This window comes from Canis aureus, chromosome 26 (assembly GCF_053574225.1).
Source record: "Canis aureus isolate CA01 chromosome 26, VMU_Caureus_v.1.0, whole genome shotgun sequence".
In the NCBI taxonomy this organism is placed as follows: domain Eukaryota; kingdom Metazoa; phylum Chordata; class Mammalia; order Carnivora; family Canidae; genus Canis; species Canis aureus.
The window spans coordinates 40,291,801-40,314,731 of record NC_135636.1 but is presented as its reverse complement, the minus strand read 5'-3'; the positions used below and the strand labels follow the sequence as shown (position 1 = coordinate 40,314,731).

The following is a 22,931-nucleotide window of genomic DNA, read 5'->3' as shown; positions in this document are numbered from 1 at the left end:
GTGCAGAGGAAATCATGCTGTGGCTTCACATTTTACAAGGAACCCTCTGGCCACCGAGTGGAGAGCATAGTGCAGGGGACAAGGGGGTGAAGCCAGGTTGTTGAGTCCACCTCAGTAGTCCAGGTGAGAGGTAGAAAATACTGATTTAAGTCAAGACCTGGGTTTACTGAAGGGCTTTCTTTCTTCCCTTGCATCCTATCTCCCTGCCATGACTTTCATAAGGATGGATGACATCACAGACTCCAATCATTTACCTATAACTTTAAGAAATACAGACATTAGAAGGCATCGTTTCCTGGGCAGCGCACATCGGGGGCCACGGGAATCTGTCTTGGAGGGGCCTGGGGTGCATCGCTCCCAGCTGGCACAGGGCAGGAACCGCCTAAGCCCTGGGAGTGGCAAAAATCGGGTCCTGTTTTGAATCTTGAAGATCCCCAGCACCTGTTTGTTCGTTAGAGATAGCAGTTGCACGGACCTATCCCTTTAGAAGAGCACCTTGTTAATTCAGTGTTTTCCCAAAATGCCTTTCTACGTCAGGTAAGGCTCCAAGTATCTCTCGTGACAGGTCAACGAACGTTGGTTTTGCTACTTACAGACTTATTTGATGTGCATCCAAAAAATAATGAGCGTATCACGGAATTTCACGTAGTTACTTGGGTTAAGACTTAAAGTTTATCTTCTGAAAAGGTCTCTTTAAAGAAAGACATCAGATAATGATCAGTGATAGCACAGGCGGTGTGCAGAGGAGGCCCCAAAAGGCGATGAGAAGGGGGCGGGCAGGTGAGCGTCATGGGGGTTACACCAAATCATCGGTGGGGCTGGGACCGTTACAGTGACGGAAGTGTCCAGGTGACCTCAGCCCTGGCCCAGCAAGGTCGGAAGGTTCGATCACGGAAGGAAACCGGGCCCGTTTGGGTCTGCAATGTCCCCAAGTTTATGTCGGACAAAGCAAGTATTGGTTGGCTGGCCTGGCGTCATTGAAAATATTGAAAAACTGGCCTTTTGACTTGCGCGGCCACATCTTCCAGGTTCTCCCCTTGCGTCAGAGCTGTCTGTTCATCTGCGTCGGGGCTGGGCTGGGCGAGGATATTGGATCATACGTGTACTGTGTTCCAGATGTGGGTTTATAGAGCTTCATCACCACAGCAGTTTTAGCAGAGCGGGTTACTGTCCCCACAGGGACGCTTCACTTGTAGTGCTGATGCCCAGATGCGCTGCTTTCGGGGCATTTTTGATTGTCCTCGAGCAGCAGATCAATGAGGCTCTCCCGCAGCTGGCTTCTTTGGGCAGGGGTGGGTGCACCCCGCAGACACGCACAGGGAGCTGCTGGACAGGAGCGGCCAGTGGCTCATCTCCTCGGGAAATTAGTAGCATAGAGATGTAAGCGCGTTGAGACCCTGGTTCTAAGCCCATTAAAAATAAGAGACAGTTCTTCAGGCTGTTTGCTTTTCGCCAGCGCAGCAGATTTGGGGCTGCTGACTGCAGGTGAATTATGCACCAGGTGGCGGCCTCCTCCTTCCCAGAGAAGGGTCTGCCAGGAGGAGAGGGGAACCAGCTTTGTCCTTTCTGCAATCCCCAGAGACCCAGAAAGGCCGCATCCTCATTACCAGCTGCTCTGTCCTTTCTCCTCATAGTTTGTCAAGAGTGGGCAAAAAGTTCTGCCCCGAGTGCCCTGGTTTCGTTCCTATGAGAAATAGTTACTGAGCACCTGCCACGTGCCAGGCACTGCTCTAGGCCTCGGAGCTGGGAGGCGCAATCAGTGATCCCAATCCCGCTGGTGCTGACATCAGGGCTGCAGGCAGACAACAAGCAAGATAAATATGGAAAAGTATACAGTTAGAGATAACACTGACTCAGAAACCAAAAGAAGGGGTCTGAGAGTGCCTAGGTGGCTCAGTCGTTTAAGTGTCTGGCTTCAGCTCAGGTCAGGATCCTGGGGTCCTGGTATCAAGCCCTGCGTCGGGCTCCCTCCTCTTCAAGAAGCCTGCTTCTCCCTCTCCCTCTGTCTGCTGCTCTCCCTGCTAGTGCTCTCTCTCCATCTCTCTCTCACTGTCAAATAAATAAATAAAATCTTTAGAAAAGGTGGTGAGGGGTCTGAACTATCAGGGGCAGGGAGAGGAAACAAGAAGGGGGTGAGGGCCCAGGCCATCGGGATGCTGCAGGAAAAGTGTTATAAGCAAAAGGAACAGAAGAGGCAAAGGCTCTGAGGTAGGAGCAGACCTGGCAAGTCTGAGAGCAGAAACGAGGCCCCTGTGGCTACAGAGAGTGGGCAGGGAGAGGATCTGGATCCAGCAAGGTCTGTGGATGACCTCAGGGACTTTGTTCTCTGGGGAGTGGGGAGCCACAGAGGGTGCCAAGGAGAGAAGGCCCTCGGGCTGCTCCCGGCAAAATAAATGGTCAGTGTCCAGTCAGGAAGAGAAGCAGTTGGCCTAATTCAGAGGAGAGGGGATAACCAGGTACCCAGGGAAGAGGCAACAAGGTGGCAGAGTAGATACACTTTGGAGGAGGAGCAACGGGCTTTGCTGATGGATTGGATCTGGGAAGAGACATGGGACCAAGGAGTAGCAAGATCATTGCCTAAGCAACCAGAGGAAAGGGGAGAAGGCACGCAGGGATAGGTGACAGCAGGAGCTCAGGTGGAAGGTGTGTGGCACCGAAGGTGTCTCTAAGGTGGCCACATAATCTCACCGTGTCGGTGGTTCTGGGTTGTGTGAAGCCAGTGTGTGCCAAACGCCAGCCAGCCTCTCTGCTTTCCAGCATTTTCTCATCTACGTGCTCATACTAGTATTGGCTTCTTTTAGTCAACTATTACTGTTTTGTTTTAAAGAACTAGAGTCCACTGCCCTGAGAGAAGCCAGGACCACTTGCTCTAAGTAAAGGAAACTAAACGGCTCGACTAAACGTAAGCCAATACTGCGGCCCACCGGGAGCTCTGAGCGGGCAGCCACCTCTCTCCCCGTTGAAACAGGAGTCACGTAGGTGTTAAGGACATGACGGCACTGGCTTACATTTCCTCCTGGAGCCTATGGGTAGTGAAGGGAGTCACGTTCCCACCATGGGTGTCCTCAATGTTTGGCCATGTGATTCTGTGCCGCGCCCACCGCTGGGATGTGCCAGCTAAAGCCACCTCCGGGGTGACTGGGGGACCCCACATCCAGCCCGGGACCCCTAGAACAAACTGAACGGGAATCGTCAGGTCACAAAAAACCCACTTCATCCGTCCCCTCCAGAGGGAGGTGCCATACCTGATGGAAACCCTGTGAGTACCTACAGTTAAGGCGGGGTCCCCTGGGGCTTCTCTGGATGGTGTGTGACCTTGAGGATAGATGTTCACACAGTTCCGGGGCCTGATGATTCCTGTTCCGTTTGCAACACAAAGCCAGTTCTTTCCTCCACCACCGCTGGCAGCCATAGCCAAGAGGCTCAGGGAACATACCTGGACCCGGAGGGTGGCCCTTAGAAAACCCCCTCAAGTGCCTGGCTGGAAAGGGCAGGCTTTGCTGTGCTTCCTTCCATCACTCACAGAGTGTTTACAGAGCACCCATTGCACATTCCCTGGGGGATGGGGGTGTTGGTGGGGGAGTGAACAGCACCCTGAGTCACCCAGAGCTCTCCATCCAGGGAAAGTAGATCATAAACAAGTGACCCAGTAAAGGAAACCATTTCAGAAGGAGAAAAATGCCAAGAAGATACTTAATGCTGATGTAATAAGGAGTAAAGAGTGGGGGCTTCTTTAGACTGGGGGAGGCGGGAAGGGTGCGACCAGACTTTGCTGAGGAGGTGACCTCAGGTTAAGATCTGAATAATGGAACAAGCCAGCAAAGTGAAGCCTCAGAAAGAGTCCCAGGCAGAAGCAATAGCAAGTGCAATGATCCTGGGGCAAGGATGAGTTTGGAGCATTTGAGAAACCACAAGGAGGCCGGTGTAGTCAGGTGAGCAAGGAGAAGCAAGAGATGAGGTCAAAGGAACACAGGAGGTGGGTTGGCAGCAAGGGCAAGTCTGGAAGAGTCTTAGGCCACAGTGAGGAATTCAGTTTTACTTCCGAGTGCCATGGGAAGCTATCTTGGTTTTAAACAGTGAGGAGATAAGATCGATGTTTGCCTCGGGGAAGCTCTAACTCTGGTTCCGTCCCTATTTGGCAGAAAGATGGGATGAAAGAGTCATAAATCTTTTCATTCTTCGCTGGTAGGGACAGAGCGCTGGGAGGGGGTGGTCTGATTAGTCGTCGTTATGTCTCTGAGGGGCTCTTGGTGAGTGGGATCAGCAGCTCTCCAGCGAAATCTTCAGATGCCTGATAGACCCTGTATAGGTTTCCTCATTCACAGTTCTAGAAGCCAGAGGTCCAGAATCAAGGTGTTGACAGGGTTATGCTCCTCCAAAGGCTCTAGAGGAGACTCCTTCCTTGCTGTTCTTAGGGGCCCCCGGAGCTCCTTAGCTTGTGGCACCCTCTCTCCAACCTCCAGCTCGGTCCTCACATGGCTGACCCCTCCATGTCTGGGTGTCTTCCCCCCTCTATCTCTTACAAGACACCTGTCACTGGATTTAGGGCCCACCTGGGTAATCCAGAATGATCCCACCCCCAAGATCCTTAACTGCGTCTGTAAAGATCCTTTTTCCAAGTAAGGCCACATTCCCATGTTTTGAGGGTTAGGACATGGAATCGGGGTGGAGGAGGGTTTGTATCACTCGAGCCAAGACAGATTCTAAGAACCATAAGGAAAAGGAAGCCAACGGAGTGTGGCCATAGAAGGATGAGAGAAAAGATTTCCATTGACTATTTCCCTAAACCTACTAAATATTCAAATACCAGCCATAGTATTATGCATCCACTCTGCAAACATTTATTGAGTGCCTGCGGTACATCACACATCATGGGGCCGCTGGGGATTGATAGCCTCTGCCCTTATGGGGAGAGACCCATGAAAACACCTACACACAGTAGGGCTTCTAGAACACAGGCGTTTCCTTTCCTCCCTAAGTGCCTTTCACTGTTATAGCTTCATTGAGAAACAAGAAAAGTCATGAATGAAGCCACAATATCTGGTGGTATATAATTAAGTCCTAATAACACATGCTGCATGCATACTAAGAGCTCGAGGAATCAGAAGCCAGAGCGATCCCTAGAAGAGGTGTGGCTTGGCCGATGGGTTGAATCTGGGGAGAGGTAGGAAGTGGATTCCAAAGTAGAAGGATCCATGTGGACAGAGGAGCAGAGCATTCAGTCGAGGAGTGTTCAGGGAGAAGGTGAGACCGGTGGGCTGGCATGGACAGATTTCAGAAGACGTGAACAATTCTTGGGAAGGTTCCAAACAAAACAGAGTATAATCTTCCCTTGGTTTACATAGTGGTTGCTTTCCCAAAAAACAAAAAAGGAATACACTGCATGTTAATAGCCTGCAAAAAAAAAAAAATGTTTACATGTAAACAGGGCTTGGATAATTTACAAACAAGTGTTGACCTGCTCCCCATGACCACCCACCCAGTGGGACTGCGGACCCAGGATATTTCTTGTGCAGGACAACCCCACCGTGCCTTGCCCACCCCCAGCCCACACAGGACAGTGGTGCCCCCTCCATCTGTCCACAGAGATTTACAAATGCCACCCTGTTTGAGAACCACCATTGCCTCGTGGCCTGCTGGAGCACTAGTTAGGAACTGGCTGGCCGCACCTCACCTTGGCTCCTGCTTGCAGGTTCCATGCAGGTGATGAACAAGACCCGGCGCATCATGGAGCAGGGCGGGGCACACTTCATCAACGCCTTCGTGACCACGCCCATGTGCTGCCCCTCGCGCTCCTCCATCCTCACCGGAAAGTATGTCCACAACCACAACACCTACACCAACAACGAGAACTGCTCCTCACCCTCCTGGCAGGCACAGCATGAGAGCCGCACCTTCGCCGTGTACCTCAACAGCACGGGCTACCGGACAGGTAAGGGGAACCAAGAGGCCGTGGGTGGGCAGGCAGGGAGCATTGCAAGTGTCCTGGCCTCGGGCCAGCATGTGGTCCCTGTCCTGCGGGGATTTTAGATGTTTCAGGTAGCCCATAGACAACTTCATTTTAATTTAAAAGTTGTGCATTTATGCCTTAGAAAAATACAAAATGATTTGCCTATTGTCATGAAAGAAACGGACCTTTTCAAAGGAATTTGAATTTAAAAAAAAAAAGAAGAGTTCATTTATAATAGCAAATATAATAGAGAGGCTAGAAGTCCTCATGTATGAGCTTGCATTCACTGTAAGTTATATTGGGGACTGATTTTTTTTACTTTAGACCATCAATATGGAAGAAGGTTCCAGAAGAACATTGGTGTATGGGGCGGGAATTAAAATTGGTGTGGAAAATAGAGAGGAGCATATGTGGGACTATGCAGCCACTCTGCAGAATGACCCGGGAGTTGACATGGACAGTTTGTCAACACTTGGCTGTCTGCACTACCCAATAAGCTCCATCTCTCCGGTGCTCAGTGCTGTGCGTGCTATCCCGGGGTGGGGCGGGAGTGGGGGCAGGTGGATACAAAGAGAATGGGGCTTCCTGTCAGTCTATCTTTTGGGAAGATACCTTAGTTGGTTCCCAAGGCTCATCTGCCAGCCTGCTGGCCTCAGGCAAAGACACAATGATAAACACTCATCTCTAGCACCACTGCAAAATCCTCCAAACTCCATTAAATTGAATTTTTAAAAAATGAATACTCTCCTCTTTGGGTAAGGAGCCAAGGCAGTTGCGAAATCAGACTCCATGACTGGGATCTTGCTACCCCAGGGATGCATCCACATGACAAGGGGTTTGTTTGGTGGGAATGACAGGAGGAAAAGACCAAGACCTCTGTTGGGTAACTTCAGAGATGAAGCAGCCTTCTAGGCTTAGGGAGCGGGGCAGGGAGGCTTTCCTCAGATACATGTGAGGCTAGTGGGGCACATAGTGGGGTGGGGAGAAAGAAGAATGTGTTTCCTTGCAGGTTGATTCTCCTGCCACAGTAACCCAGAAAGTGGATCCTCCTGAGAGAACTAGGAAGGCCTCAATCCTATACACATAAGCCTGTTGGTTCCCAGGTCTCAGCAGAAAGCCACATGTGTCAGTTTACCATGAGCACCGCCCCCGCCCCCCACCCCCCGCCGGCAGTTGTAGGATTCTGCGTGCAAGTAGAAGAAGCAGAACAGGGTCCTGCAGCAGACCAGAGGGCTCCTACTGAAAGGGGCATCTGCCACTGAGGCCCAGATAATTATAACCGTTCATGCTCAGGGGTACCAACCTTCAAATATTTCTAACCTGAATTTTTAGCTGTAACCTACTGATATTTAAAAAAAAAAAAATGTTGCCAAATCAATGTTTTTAAATGTACCCTATGGGCCAAACAAAAGCTATCTGAAGGCAGAATGTAGCTCACACCCTTTTAGAACATCTGACTAAAAGATCTATGTAGAAAACTTAAGATCTGAACTTAGAGGAAAGGATTTCAGTTTTTCGCTATTGAGTATGATGTTAGCTGTGGGCTTGTCATATAGGGCCTCTGTTATGTTGAGGTACATTCCTTCTGTACCCACTTTGTTGAGAGTTTTTATCATAAATAGATGTTGGATTTTGACAAATGCTTTCCCTGCACCTGTTGAGGTGATTGTATGTTTTTCATCCCTCATTTTTAATATGGTCTATCACCTAGATCAACTTGCATATGCATTCATGCATCCCTTGAGTAAATCCCACCTGATCATGGGGTGTCATCCTCTTATTGCATTGTTGAATTCAGTTTACTCATATTTTGTTGAGGGTTTTTGCATATGTGTTCATCAGGGATATTGGCCGATAATTTACTTTTCTTGTGGTGTTCCTTGTCTGGTTATGGTATCAGGGTAACGCCAGCCTCACAGAATGAGTCTAACAGTGTTTTCTCCTCTTCTGTGTTTTGGAGGAATTTGAGAAGGATTGATATTAATTCTTCTTTAAATGTTTGGTAGGATTCCCCAGTGAAGCCCTCTGGCTGTGGACTTTTGTCTGTTGGGAGTTTTTAGATCACTGGCTCAGTCTCCTTACCAGTAAATGGTCTATTCATTCCCTATTTGCTCATGATTCAGTCTTGTTAAGATACATGTTTCTAGGAATTTATCCATTTCTTCTAGGTTGTCCAGTTTGTGGGTGCATAGTTCATAGTTGCTCATAGTAGTCTTGTGATCCTTTGTATTCCTGTGTAACACCTCTCATTTCTGGTTTTATTTGAGTCCTCTCTCCTTTACTTGGTGAATCTAGCTAATGATTTGTCCATTTGACGTACCTTTTCAAAGAACCAGCTCTTCATTTCATTGATCTTTTCTGTTGCTGTTTTAGTCTCTTATTTCATTTACTTTCATTACAATCTTTGTGATTTTCTTCCTTCTACTGACTTTGGGCTTTGTTCTTCTTTTCCTAGTTCCTTGAGGTGTAAAGTGGGATGGCTGATTTGAGATTGTTCTTATTTCTTGATGTGGCACTTATCGCTATGAACTTCCCTCTTGGAACTGCTTTTGCTGCATCCCATATACTTTCAGACGTTTTCTTTCCATTTTCATTTGTCTCGGGTTTTTTTTTTTTTTTTTTTTTTCTTGATTTCCTGTTTGGCCCACTGATTGTTCAACAGCATGTTGTTGACTCTCCCCATATTTGTGAATTTTCCAGTTTTCTTCTTGTGATTGATTTCGAGTTTCATACCATTGTGGTTGGAAAATATGCTTGATATGATTTCAGTTTTCTTAAATGTCTTAAGATTTGTTTTGTGGTCCCACATATGATCTGTCCCAGAGAATGTTCCATGTGCACTTGAGAAGAATGTGTGTTCTGTTGCTTTGGAATGGAATGTTCTGTAAATGTTAAGTCCATCTGGTCTACTGTGTCATTTAAGGCCAATGTTTTCTTACAATTATCTGTCTTGATGACCTATCCATTGATGAAAGCGGGGTATTAAAGTCCCCTACTATCATTGTGTTGTTGTCTCTCTCTCTCTTTAGGTCTGTTAATATTTGCTTTATATATTTAGGTGTTCCTAAATTGACCAGAGATTCAGCTACTCTCCATTTCTCCCTGTACCTCATTGATAAGAAATGAGTCAAGTGAGCACATGTGACTGCAGAGGAGCTTAAGGAATGCAGTCTCCATTCTGGGTGATCATTTTTCCAGCTAGAAATTCTCTTCTGTAAGGAAAAGAAGAAAGCAGATGCTGAGGGAAGATTACCAAACAATAGTAACAGTTCACAACTGCTTGGGTGCATGACACCCTTTTGAGTACAAAAGATCAGCCTGGGGATCCCTGGGTGGCGCAGCGGTTTGGCGCCTGCCTTTGGCCCAGGGCGCGATCCTGGAGACCCGGGATCGAGACCCACGTCGGGCTCCCAGTGCATGGAGACTGCTTCTCTCTCTGCCTGTGTCTCTGCCTCTCTCTCTCTCTCTGTGTGACTATCATAAATAAATTTTTTTTAAAAATTTTTTTTAAATATTAAAAAAAAAATCAGCCTGAATGGTGTAAGACTAGAATCAGAAAAATGTTCCTTAAGTGGACCAACTGTGGACCAACATTTCATGTAAATAGTACATTTAGTTGGGCATTTTACCTTGGGGGAAAAAAGGAAACTACATTTTGAAAATAACCTTATTTGATGTCATATCTCATAGCAACAAACTGTTTTATTGTGATTGTGACTAATGGGTTGATTCTTTAAGCAAATGGGTTGCTGAAGTGACAGAGGTGGGGTGTGACTTGTCCAAAAATTGAAATGATAACACAATATGATGTCCTTTACTGAACCTGCAGTGTGCATAGCAAAATCATAGCAGGTCATTTTTGCAAAAGCATTTGGGATTTGATCAGTTTTCCCAAGGGCCTCTCTGACTCATTTGACTTCTGAATCTTCTCCCATGAAGTACTTACTACCTCCTCATCCTTTCCAGTGGCCCCTTCTTCAATTACCTCATGGATCAGAATATTGTTTGTCAATGGATTTGCATGTGCTTCAAGCTGTCCTCCAGCATCCCTTTAATTAATTTCATAAACCCTGACGTCTTTTACAAGATTGGCATGTTCATTTGGCAAACATCTTACTATCTGCTATCCTGTGCTTGCAGTAGAGACGGACAAAGGACGAAGTGAGAGATGTGAGGCTGAGGCAGGATAAATACCAGTTTGTTCATGGGTATTTCTGTATGTTGGCTTCCTCTGTCTCTGGGGACTTGGATCTCGATTATAAATACCCTGAAAGGGATGAATTGCATCCTCAGTTTTTGCAAAATGCCCTCAGTCAACTTTTAGCACGTGTCAGCTGCCTGAGTCTGCTCACTTGCATTGCATATGTACAGGTCAAAGTTCTGGAATGTTCTGGCAATGACATTCCTCTTTGCAAAGCCGTTGAGAACAAGGACTCTGCCTGGGTGCGAATCCTGATTCCACCACTTTCTAACTGAGTGAATTTGGACAAGTTATTTAACTTCTTAGTTTTGGTTATCTCGAGTAAGGATAACAATGTAACTCAGCTCCTAAGGTTTTGTGTGGATTGAGTGTTAGAACAGTGATACGCAGTCAGCACTTGAGCAGTGCTCACCCTGATGATGTAGCAGAGTGTCGCACGACCTATCCCAGAGCAATGTGCCCAGGAATGTCATGATAGATAAGCTTGGGTGGTGAGAATAAGTTGTGCACGTGGATCAAAATTGGCAGCTCAACCTCTCTGGTAATCAGCAAAATGCAAATTAAGGCAACAATGGCCATATCGAATATTCAGAGGCCCCATCACACCGAAGGTTGGTGATGTGGGAATACGGAGCCCCGTACATTAGTATATGTGTGGGCAGGGAGTGCACCCTGGCACCTCCACTGCCAATGAGCGATTTGATTTCTGGCAAAGCGGAATTCCGGGGCTGTGAGAACAAGGAGGAGGGGAAGCATACCTAGGTGGCGATCCCAGATTTCCACCCCCCTGCTCTGGTCGGAGGAGAGGGGACACCTTTTCTGGCGCTTGCTGGCAAATCAGACAGAAGCACCCATTGTCTTCTTGGGGTAATGCTCTCCCATTCCACGCTGCCATCTGAGTCTGGCAGTTCTGAGGTTGTTTCTGTGCCCAGCCTCTGCCATCTGGTACAGACTTTTGTAGAGATGTGGGCACTGGTGGCCAGCCTTCGGCCCCTCCCTCATCATGTTCTAGAATGTACCGGGGGAGGCAGGGCGGGGGGTGGGGGGTGGGGATGGGGGTGGTAACAGGCCTCTCATTACAAGCTTGGGCTGCATCAGGGCCCCTGGTTGGAGCTGTTTTGAAATTTGGCCTTGAGCACCCCAATTATTTCACTCTTCTGCTCACTCAAAGCTGGGGAGGGAGGTCAGCCGAGGATCTGCACTACTTGGCTGTCAACCTTGGGCGGCTGCCCTCACTTGGGGGGCAGGGGCTCCGTGCCATCACGCCTGCCCTGGCAGGGCCCGTGAAGCGTTGGTGGAGGCTGGGGCAGCCTCCTCTCACACAGGAGGCCAGAGAGGCTGTCCCTGGGCATGCTGGCATCCCCGACAAGACTCGCTGCTGGCGTGTGTGTGTGTCTGTGTGTAAGTATATTCTGTGTAAGTGTATTCTGTGTCTGTGTGTGTCTCTGTGTGTAAGTGTATTCTGTGTCTCTGTGTGAGTGTCCGTGTGTGTAAGTGTATTCTGTGTGTGTGTCTCTGTAAGTGTATTCTGTGTCTCTGTGTATGTGTCTGTGTCTAAGTGTAATCTGTGTATCTGTGTGTAAGTATATTCTGTATATGTGTCTAAGTGTAAGTGTATTCTGTGTGTGTCTGTGTCTCTGTGTCTGTGTAAGTGTATTCTGTGTATGTCTGTGTGTCTGTGTAAGTGCATTCTTGCGTGTGTCTGTGTAAGTGTATTCTCAGTGTGTGTCTGTGTGTGTGTGTGACCTCGTAGACGCGAGGACTGCTGTTCGAGTTCCACCCTCCCTCTCCACCCCTCCGTGTGACCTGCCTTTCGCCTCTTGCCCTGAACCCCACAGTGAACCCGAATCTGGCCCCCGGCTCCCCGCCCAGCGCCTGCCCTCACAAGGGCGCCTGGCATTTCGGCCTCCAGTGGCCGATGGCTCCAAGGCCGTCCCACGGCTTCCCGCTCAGGCCAGAACCTCTGTGTCATTCCTGCTTTTCGTCCTCCCCGCCACCCCGCACCCAGCTGTCAGCACACCCCCGCCTGCCCCTCTGCGGGGTAAGGGTTACCCGGGGTCACCACCGCCACCTCTCCTCCCCGCTGCGCCCTGTTCCCGCCTTAGCAGCAGGAGGGTCCTGATGACCTGCCCCCCTGCCCTCGCCTTCTGTCCATCCCCCTCCATCCCCCCACTCCTCCCAGTTTCCCAAACAGTCCACCTGGCCCCCCTCACTTGTGCTCATTCTTTCCTTTTCTGGAAACTTCTTCCCTACACACCTGAGTGGCCTGTTGACTCCCTTCCCTCCAATCTTTAACTAGCCCCTCCTCAGAGAAGCCTTCCCTGACTAGCCCTTCCGGGAGGGTTCCTTTCCCCTTGCTGTCCCCTCACCCTGCTTTATCTTCCCTCAGACCTCTTGTCACCACGTAACATGTGTCTGTATATTTGTTCTCCAGCCTCCCAAGTTAAACGATGTTCTCATCCCCCCTTCTTCCCCCTTCGGGGTTCCCTAGCCTCCTCTTGCCTCATCATCCCCCCTTGTCCTCCCTTTGGGGCTCCCTAGCCTCCCCCCGCCTCATCTGTCCGGCCCCCTCCAGCACCCCCCCTCCAGCACTCACCCCCCTCTAGCACTCACCCCCCTCCAGCACTCACCCCTCCAGCACTCAAGTGTGCTCATCTCACCGGTTGCCTCCCTTGGAACCCACTCCAGGAAGCAGGGAGCACCTAGGTGGTCCTCTCCAGCATCCCCGTGCCTGGAACAGGGTGCGCCCCGTCCTAGGCACTTGGGGAGCCCAGCCGGGTAGGCGAATGTCCCATCCAGAGCCAGCCCCCCCCACACCCACCCAGCTCCCTGTACTCCTCCCTCCTCTCCCCTCCTGCTCCTCCCACCCCCACCCTCCGGCCCCTCCTCCTTCCTTCTGGGCCCTGCTGCACCAGAGAAGAAAGGACTTGGATTCTTCCTGCGGGGCGCCCCCTCGGTGGTGCAGCTGTCCCTCCTGCACAATGGTAGCCTTCTCTGTGCTTGGCCTCTCTCCTGTCTGAGTTCCCCACTCCCCCCTCTCCCCTCCAGCGAGCACACACACCCCTGCACACCCAGCTCACTTCATCCTCCTCCAGCGCTCCCCCCCCCAACTGCGGCCTGGGGGTGTGACCACTGAGCATTTGTACCCTGCGGAGGAACGCACCTTAGGAGCGCTGACGGAAGTCAGGCAGCCCCCCACAGCCCGGGCTGGCCCTGGGCATCCTTAGGAGGGATGCGTGTGTCACATCCATGTTCATCTTCAAGCTAAATTCCTTTTAACTCCAACGTCATGGCCTTCCCTTTCTCCAAGATCTTTAAGTTTCAAAACAAGTAGAACATTGGTGCAGGAGTCTAGAGAATTTGGTTCTGCGTCTGTCACCTCAAGCTGAGACCTGGCCACCTCTGGCCTCTGTTTCCCCATCTATGCCTCAGTCTCTCATCTGTGCAATGGTGTTACAGCATAGGTGCAGAAGTTCCCCAGGGCCTTTGAGGTGACTCCACCCTTGAAGGTCATGTGCCTAGTGCCCACACATTTGGGAGGGGAGCTCCCTGGGGCCCGAGGAGAAGGGGGCCACTTGGCAAGACAGAAAGTGGGTGGGTGTACTTCTCAACTTTTTAAAAGCTGGTGTGAGGCTGATGGGTGGAGATTCCTATTTGCCTCCCTGGCGACACACCAGCAGAGACTCTCTCTGTCCCAGCCCGGGGGCTGGTGTATCAGTTTCCTGTGGCCGCTGTAACAAAAGCCTCACAAACTGGGTGGCTTCAAACAATAGGAATATAATCTCTCACAGTTCTGGAAGCCAGAAGCCCAAAATCAGGTGTTAGCAGGGAGGCTCTTGGGGAGGACCCTTCGTTGGGGAAGCTGAAGGCTCTTGGGGAGGACTCTTCCTTGGGGGGAGGCTGAAGGCTCTTGGGGAGGACTCTTCCTTGGGGGGAGGCTGAAGGCTCTTGGGGAGGACTCTTCCTTGGGGGGAGGCTGATGGCTCTTGGGGAGGACTCTTCCTTGGGGGGAGGCTGATGGCTCTTGGGGAAGACCCTTCCTTGGGGGGAGGCTGAAGGCTCTTGGGGAGGACTCTTCCTTGGGGGGAGGCTGAAGGCTCTTGGGGAGGACTCTTCCTTGCAGGGAGGCTGAAGGCTCTTGGGGAGGGCTCTTCCTTGGGGGGAGGCTGAAGGCTCTTGGGAAGGACTCTTCCTTGGGAGGCTGAAGGCTCTTGGGGAGGACCCTTCCTTGAGGGGAGGCTGAGGGCTCTTGGGGAAGACCCTTCCTTGAGGGGAGGCTGAAAAGGCTCTTGGGGAGGACTCTTCCTCGGGAGGCTGAAGGCTCTTGGGGAGGACCCTTCCTTGAGGGGAGGCTGAGGGCTCTTGGGGAAGACCCTTCCTTGAGGGGAGGCTGAAAAGGCTCTTGGGGAGGGCTCTTCCTTGGGGGGAGGCTAAAGGCTCTTGGGGAGGACTCTTCCTTGGGGGGAGGCTGAAGGCTCTTGGGGAGGACTCTTCCTTGGGGGGAGGCTGATGGCTCTTGGGGAGGACTCTTCCTTGGGGGGAGGCTGATGGCTCTTGGGGAAGACCCTTCCTTGGGGGGAGGCTGAAGGCTCTTGGGGAGGACTCTTCCTTGGGGGGAGGCTGAAGGCTCTTGGGGAGGGCTCTTCCTTGCAGGGAGGCTGAAGGCTCTTGGGGAGGACTCTTCCTTGGGAGGCTGAAGGCTCTTGGGGAGGACCCTTCCTTGTGTCCTCCAGCTTCTGGGGGTTGCTGGAAGTCTTTGGTAGTCCTCAGCTTGTAGCTCCCGTGCTCCCATCTCTGCCTCCCTGAGGGGATCTCTCTTCACATGGCCGCCTGCACACATCCATGTCCAAACTCCCCTCTTCTAAGGACATGAGTCCCTGGATGAGGCCCCACCATAATCCAATATGACCTCATCTTAAGTGGACGACATCTACAATGACCCTATTTCCAAATTAAGTCACGTTCACACGTACCCGGAGTTAGAACTTGAACATATATTCTGGGGGACACAATTCACCCCACCTCGGCTAGGATCTTTCAGGCACACCACCTTCTTTAATCCCCATAGTGACACATTACCCTCCATTAAAGCTGCAGAATCTTGTGTTGAATGAGAAAACCCTGCAGACCATCAGGGACTCTCCTCCCCCTCCCCTCCAGCTGTGGTCCTCAGTGTGGCGCCCTGTGGCCACCTAGCCCATGGGCAACTTGCTTTGGTTCCACCTACAGGGTCTCTAATTTCAGTGGGCATTAAAATAATTGTGGAAGTCAAATAAAAGTAAGAAGCATGTCGCTATGTTGGGGGGATATGTAAAGCCTACCCTCGAGCCTCCAAGGGTTTGAGGTAGTTTTCAGGCTAAGTGTGACCTTTTGCCGTCTCGCTCTCTGGCACGAGCTGCCACTCTCCTGAACATTCTAGAAGGGTCTACACTAGAGCTGCTGGCTCCAACACGGTAGCCACTGGCCACTGGGAACTACTTAACTTTAAGTTAATTAAAAATAAACCAAATTAAAAATTTGGTTTTTTAGTCACACTAGGCACATTCCAAGTGCCCAGGAGGCACACATGGATGCCAGCGTGGATGGTGGAGATACAGAACATGTTCTATCATCACAAAAGTCCTCTTGGGCAGCCTTGGGGTGTAGAGTGTAATTCAAGCAAATTTTGGAGAAGGACACACGGACCTTTCAGAATATGAAAAGAATGACAATGATAATTTTTAAAAATGCAGGCTGTTCCTATTACTCCTTTACCACACCCAGACTTTGTGTCGGGAGCATGACTCGTCTAACTTAATCGCCACCCGTGCCTGTGAAGTGGGTGCCTCCCCTCTTCCTCCTGCTGCATTCCCCTCAGGCCCGAGCTCCACATCTGGTCCTTTGCCCTGACTCTCCAGGCCTTCCCAGGCCGCTCTGAGGCTGGGCCGCGGGTCGGGGTTCAGGATCATGGGGCAGCTACCCAGGAGGGCTCCAGCCTGGGGCCTATGGGTCCCACCCGTCCATGGACAGGTCCTCCTGCTCCAAGCACCTGGCCCATCCCGCCCCTTGGCCAGCAGGTCACTTGCAGCTGTGCCGTCGTGGGGAGAGGGCAAATCGGGTGCCTCTCCGCGTCTGCCCTCCCCAGGCCGCAGAGTGGTCCGCTTTCTGCAATGCCTGCATGAGCCCTTTTCTCCCCAGAGAAACCGAACTCTGACGCCTGGAGGAGCCAGGACGCAGCACCCCACGGCAGATGTGCCCATGGGATGATGGATGGGACCAAGAGGTGCCAGATGTTCTCATTTGTCAGAAGTGTGACACCCAGATTTTTATGTGAAGTGGTCCCGATTTCAAATGTGAACTGTTTGCTCTACTTTTAAAAAATAAATTAAAACACCAGGCAGGCCCAAAGCAAACACACCTGTGGGATGGATTCAGCCCACAGGCCAGTGGCTTAAGGAGGGACGGCTAACCTGGTGGCTCCCAAGGGAGCACACTGCCCCCTAGGGGCTAAAATCTAGGAAAGTGTCCCTAGTGGGTGTAAAAGTTGGGGATGCTGCTGGCGGTTAGGGGCGGGAGCAGGGGCCTTCTATGGCCTGCTGAGCACCCAGAGAGCCCTACCCGGCCCCCAAATTGCCTTGCGTCCCATGAGGCTTCCGAGTCTCCCACCAGATCATTATACGAGTGGATTCTTCCGCAGGTATTGTGGTCTGAGCCTGGACCCTAAGTCCGATTTATACCTAAACACCAGAGGTATTCACAGTTTTAGTACACTCTGAATTTTCCAGGAATGTAAGTGATAAGTACATGGAAGGAATATTGTACTTGAATGCAAAACTTTTCCAGGACTTATTCCATATTACTGAATATCTGGGCGCCCAGGGCAGGGCCGCCGGAAGCACTTGGATTGCAAGTGCCACGGGCCCACCCAGCCTGCGTCTGGGGCTCACACGCCTCCGAACCTGTGTGTAGGTACCACCTGGCTACGCCATGGTGTCTGCTTGATGGATGTGCTCAAAAGTTCATACAGAAATTTTTCTGTTATGAATTGCCTTCCTTTTATTTTTCTTGTAGATTGTAATTAGGGCATTGTATGGATTTTTTTTTTTTTTTTTTTTTTGGAAAAAAAAATATGCCTAGGTGGCATAGTTTTCTTTCTGGAAAATAAAGGAATGTTACAAAATATCTGTCATAGAAATGGACATCTAATGGTGTTGAGAGCTGGGTCTTCAAAGGATCAGCTTAGTGTCACCTTCCTCCAAGGTGATAATTAAATATCCAGTGATTGACAGTCTCCCCAGGCCTTGTTCCGAGAGTCTGTTGTGGGTTTTCTCTGCCTGCCTCCAGCGCCCACCCCTCATTCCATCCTTCTGGACAAAACCGTGCTTTAAAAGGGGCAGAAGGATTTTCAAATGCCACCCTTCCTGATGTCGACCTGGCAGGAGATAAAACCTGTCACTAGTGCTGGGGGAGCCCACCATGCCCAGCTAGTAAGTTTCCAGAACATGGATGGGCCCCAGCTTTCATTTGCTAGAGATGCATGATCCTCGCAAGGAGTGAGTGGCCAAGGGCAGCGTGTAATTCGAGGCACAAACAGCCCGCCCTCCACATCTCCAATACCGTGACGGCTCAGCCCTCCTCAGTAGCAATGACCTTGCCACAAACAGGCAGGAGCAGCCCTCAGCCTCCACTCCAGCTATTTGCTCGTCCCCAACGATTAGCCATTCCTCCTCTGCACCCGACACCGAGAGGAAGCTTTGAAAAATGGAATTCTAATCATGTCACTCCCTGGCCACGACCTTCCGCTGATGCATCATGCCTGATGCTCTTGGAATAACTTGCCAGAGCTGCCAAGGCCTTGCTCAGCCTCAGCCTATTCTTCTGTCCACATCTCCTACCTCTCTTCCTTTCTAACCACACTCAAACTGCCTGGCCTCTTTGCTGTTCCTCAAACATTCTGAGGTCATACTTACCCCAGGACCTTTGCACTTGTGGTTGCATCTGCCTGCAGCACTGCCCACACAGCTTGTTTCTTGTAACCATTCACCTTCCGTATCTAACACCCCTGTTGCTTTCCTGACCTCCCTTCATGAATTAGCCCTCCCCAACCCCTGTCACACTCTGCCATGATACCCTGCTCTCTATCCTTTGTAGGATTTATCGCTCCTTTGACATGATCTCAGATGTTTTGAATTTATTTCTTGCATAATGTGTTCACTGCTGTATCCTTCCATCCCAACAATAGTGCCAGGCAGGTATTGGGTACCCAATAAAGATTTGAACGAAGAGATGACTCTTCGGCCTTAGGTGTGAAGTAAGCAGAAAATGAGAACAAAATGGAATTTGGATTACTGTCTCCCCCTTCCGGCATTCAGAAATATAATTGCCATTAGTTCAGGCCAATTTAGCTGAGTCTCTGCATTCAAACATTGTCATCAGAGCCTGTCTTTCTGCTTCTTGGATTTTTTCATTTGGGTTAGCTTTATTCTTAGGAAGGTTCTGCTTTGTGAGGGGAGGATGGCCCGTAGTGACCCTGGCTGAAAGAGAGAGCCTCTTCCCAAAGCTCCAGCAGAAGTCTCAGGGGAGGCTTTCATTGGCTCAGCGGGGGTCATACGCCCCTTTCTTACCCAATCACAGAGGCCAGGGAAGAGGCGACACCCTGATTGGCCAAGCCCAGATCAGGTGCCTAGCCCAGGAGCTGGGAGCCAGAAACATTCTCACCTGAGTAGGTACCTCGGAAGGCACAGTTACCAAAAGACAGGAGAATGGATGCTGGGCAGAAAAATAAAACAGATGTCTGCTGTAGAAACCCAAATCCAGCTTCCCCCCTCAAGGAGCAAGTGGAAGGAGGCATTTCTCCCAGCTCGCTCTGCTTCCAGCACAAGCTGCCTCCTTCATGCGTAATTATGCCCTCACCTTCCTCATCTGCTTTCCCACAGTTCTCAGTTCAGCAAGATCCCATCTCTGGCATCCAGAACTTTTACAGGATTGATGTATCACTTTGTACAGCAGTTTGCATTTGGTGTCTTTTCAAAAGCAGAAGAAAGAGACTCATGTTGTAACCTTGCAAGCAGCCCAAAGTTAAAAGGATCCAGTTACAGAATATCAGAAATGCCCCAGCCCTAAGAGCTTTGGGGCTCGGGGTTTATTTGATGCCTTTCTTCCCGGCCCTGCTTCCTCAGCCAATTTGTCTGCCAAAAAAACAAAGACTTCAGTCCTGTGGCATTTTGCATCTAATATTTATAGTGTTCTGGAGTTTGCAAAAGCATTTCCTTCTCATTTATCACTTGTGCCTCAGGAGACCCGAGCTCCACCCCCAGAAAGTTAGCAAGATTGTTTCCCCTGCCCAGATCAGGAGCCCTAAAAGCCAAAGGATGGATGGTGAAAGTCTCACAATGGTCAGGCCCTCCTACAGGCAGCAGGGATGGAATTGAACCTTGGCCGGGACCAGCTCAGCTTCTATTCTGCACCCCTTGGGACCACATATGGGCCTTACAAAACAGCAGCCAACAGCCCGCGTTCACACTTCAACCCCACATATGTTCTGTTTGAATTATAAGGTGTTCTTTAAAATCTGGAAACTTCACCCAAAAGTTGAGGTTCCAAATTTTGCTTTAAAAGGAGGGGTGGGGAGGGGAGCACTGGGGTGGCTCAGTCGATTAAGTGTCCAACTCTTGATTTCACCTCCGGTCGTGATCTCTAGGTCATGAGATCAAGCCCCACATCAGACCTTACTCTGTATGTGGAGACTGCTTGGGAGTCTCTCTTTCTCTCCAGCTGCCCTTCCCATGCTCCCTCTCGCTCTCTCTTCTCTCTTAAAAAAAATAAAATAAAAAAAGAGCCTGCCAAATATTACCAACATTCCTGGAAGTAGAGGTCCATAGCAGCCTGCAGAAATTTGTTACCTGTTTTATAAGTAAAGTTTTATTAGGATACAGCTTATTCATTTGCATATTGTCTATGGCTGCTTGCTCTCTACTGCAACACAAATAATTGCAATAGAGACCACATGGCTGCAAAGTGAAAGTACTTCTAGTCTGACCCTTTGCAGAAAAGGTTTGCTGTCCCTACTTGATGTCAGTAGCCAGCTGGATTTGTGTCACAGCCCCCCCCTCCCCCCAATATCCCAAATAACAATGGTTTAGAGCTGATAGGTGCTTATTTTTCTCTCATTTGACAGTTCAGGCATTAACATCCCAGAGATGATATGGCTTGCCTGGTGCCCAGGCTCCTTCTAGGATGTTGCCCCACTATCCTGGGGGACTGCCCTTGTCCAGAACGGCTCCCCACGTCCACATCCAGCCAGCAGGAAGTAGCAAATACAGGGGGGCGCACACCCACCTCCTGGAGAGGCATTACCACAACTCACACCACTTCCACCCACATCTCCACCAAAAGTTGGTCGTGGCCACTTCCACCTGTGAGGGAGGCTGAGAACATCACCTCCAATCTGCCAGCCTCGAACCCAGCTAGTAATTCTGTTGCTGCGGAAAAGCAGCACACAGGCTCTGCGGTGACACAACAGATTCTGTGAGGCTTCACAGGCATGGCTAGCATCTCCATTCCCCGCACACCTCTCCTTCTCTTATCCTTGGTCCGTTCCATTCATTTACGGGAGCACCTGAATCTCATTTATGTGCCTAGTTGTAAATTATGTACAGTCTCTCCCCGGGGGAGGAGGACAGGAGGGAACCGATGTGCTCCAGGGCAGAGGGAAGGTTGCAGGCAGGGAATCAGCCCAAATGCACCCTCTTCTTACATAAACTACTGATGGGGAAATAATTGAGCTGGATGCACTCCCAGCTCTAGAAGTCCGAGTGTTGGGGTGGGCAGAGGCTGAGCTGAGCTTTGGAAGCTGTAGTGCCCGGCGGGGATTGTGGTCAGTGTGCTCACTCGTCCTGGGGAAGGAAACACCATCGTCCTTAGCAGCATGAGCTGAGCGGATCCCACCAAACTCCTGGAAGTGCTTCCTACATCTGGCTTCCTGTTTGATTCTCCTCATACCCCACCTGCAGCCCTGGGGTGCTAGGCTGGTGTCCCATCATCCTGACCCCTCGCTCGGGAGCCCAGAACACTCTTCTCTAGCAATCTTCATTCCCTAACTGGTGGTTTTACCCCCTTGGAGAGCCATGTACTGCCCCACTCCCACCCCCCGCCCCTTGACATCTGCGTGGATCCTTTTCAGAATATGTTCAAATTAAATGCAAAGAAAAAAATAGGCAGGATTACCAAAGGAAGCCAGTTAGATCAAAATATAAACTGTGATATGTATGCTTCTTCTCCACATGTTAGATGACATGATGTCATGGTTATTTAGGGGATAACTGATCGGTCATGATAACGCGCATGAATTCATAACAGTGCTGGCTTCAGTGATTCCTTGAGGTGTCTGGTTAACTGTGATGTGATGTGAAAACAAAGCTGTGACTTGGTGGTGACAGAGGCATACGTAGTACTCTTACAGTGATCTGTTGCCTTCATTCATTATGGAAGGAGATGCTAGTTAGAGGGTAATGAAAATAAAGATGGAGCTTTCCCATCCCAGTGCAGCAGGAACAGCAGACTAAGAGCCCCTTCCCCCAGGTGGGGCTCATTCAGTTCCACAATATTAAATGCCATCAAAATGCTGACAACTCCCAGATTTCTCCTCCCAGCCCAGACCTTGCCCTTGAACCTGAATGCATGTCTCCAGGCTGCCCACTGTGTCTCCACCTCCACTGACCGACTAACGCAAACCTCAGGGTTAATGTGTGTGACCTCAAGCTCTTTGTCACCTCCACAAAGAACCTGACCCTCCCATAGTGCCCCCTTCCTCGATGATGGGTGGATGTCCTTGGTGCTCAGGATAGAGACCTCGAAATTGTCCTTCTCTTCCCACACCACATCTAATCCATCTGCAAACCATGGCGGTTCCAACTCCAAAAATAGCCTGAGACAACCCAGCCCTCTGCCCCCACCTGCCTAGAACCATCCCAGCCTCTCTCCTGAATTACTGTGACAGCTTCCAGGGGTCCTCAATCCTGGGCCATAATCTCCACAAGGGTGTGGTTTTACTTGTTTGTTCATTTATTCTGTTTTGTTCGGTGGTGTCCTAGTACCTAGAACCATGCCTGCCACATAAGCAGTGGTCTTCTACATGTTTGCTGAATGAGCGAATGTATGCGTGCATAAATGAATGAATATATAACATCCTGATAAGTAATGTTAGAATTCAAATAGGGACCAACATTTTGGGGGTGGTCTCCCTGTGTGTCCTCATTGAACTCTCCCCAACACCTTTGTCAGGGAGCATATTATTATCCCCATTTTACAGTTGGGAAAACTGAGCTGGGAGATGGGAATGGCTGGATTTAAAAGCCAGGCTGTCAGCTCCAGAGCCCACACTCAGCTTCACGCCCGACTACCATCCAAGACAATAGCACCCCTTAAGGCCCTCCTACACATCTGGAAAGAGCCACCTGGGTGATGTCTGGCCCCCTCCCATGTGCCCACACTGGCACTCTGGGAAAGGCAAGGGGCTTGGGATCTGGGAATAGCCTGCAGCAGCCCACAGGCAGATGAACCTTGTAGGATGGAGCGTGGGCAGTGACCTCACCAGATATTTCACCTTCCAGCAGGAAGCACTCTGGAGTGTAGTCAGAGTCTATGGAGGGACAGGGTCTCTGGGATCACGAGGTTGGTCTGTCCTTGCCCCTGCCTTTAGCTGTTGAGCATCTCACTTGCTGTTTTCTTTTACCCTCAAGAGTCTCCTTGCCAGGCACTTGTGTGGCTCAGTCAGGTAAACACCTGCCTTCAGCTCAGGTT

The 22,931-nt window shown here is 50.3% G+C and overlaps 1 protein-coding gene and 1 long non-coding RNA gene across 10 annotated transcripts in view; one reads left to right on the top strand and one right to left on the bottom strand.

Annotated features, from left to right (window-relative positions):
• SULF2 (sulfatase 2) overlaps nucleotides 1-22,931 on the top strand; it is a 118,674-nt gene that overhangs the window by 42,339 nt on the left and 53,404 nt on the right. For all 9 annotated transcript variants that reach the window (XM_077873494.1, XM_077873493.1, XM_077873492.1 and 6 more), the window contains one exon: nucleotides 5,693-5,932. In XM_077873494.1, coding sequence (XP_077729620.1) covers nucleotides 5,693-5,932 — 240 coding nt within the window. The remainder of the gene's footprint in view (nucleotides 1-5,692; nucleotides 5,933-22,931) is intronic.
• Nucleotides 4,819-7,086, bottom strand: LOC144298477 (uncharacterized). The gene is made up of 2 exons (XR_013365412.1): nucleotides 5,675-7,086; nucleotides 4,819-5,394 (listed from the first exon to the last, which is right to left on the bottom strand). It is a non-coding gene; the product is annotated as an uncharacterized LOC144298477 (long non-coding RNA).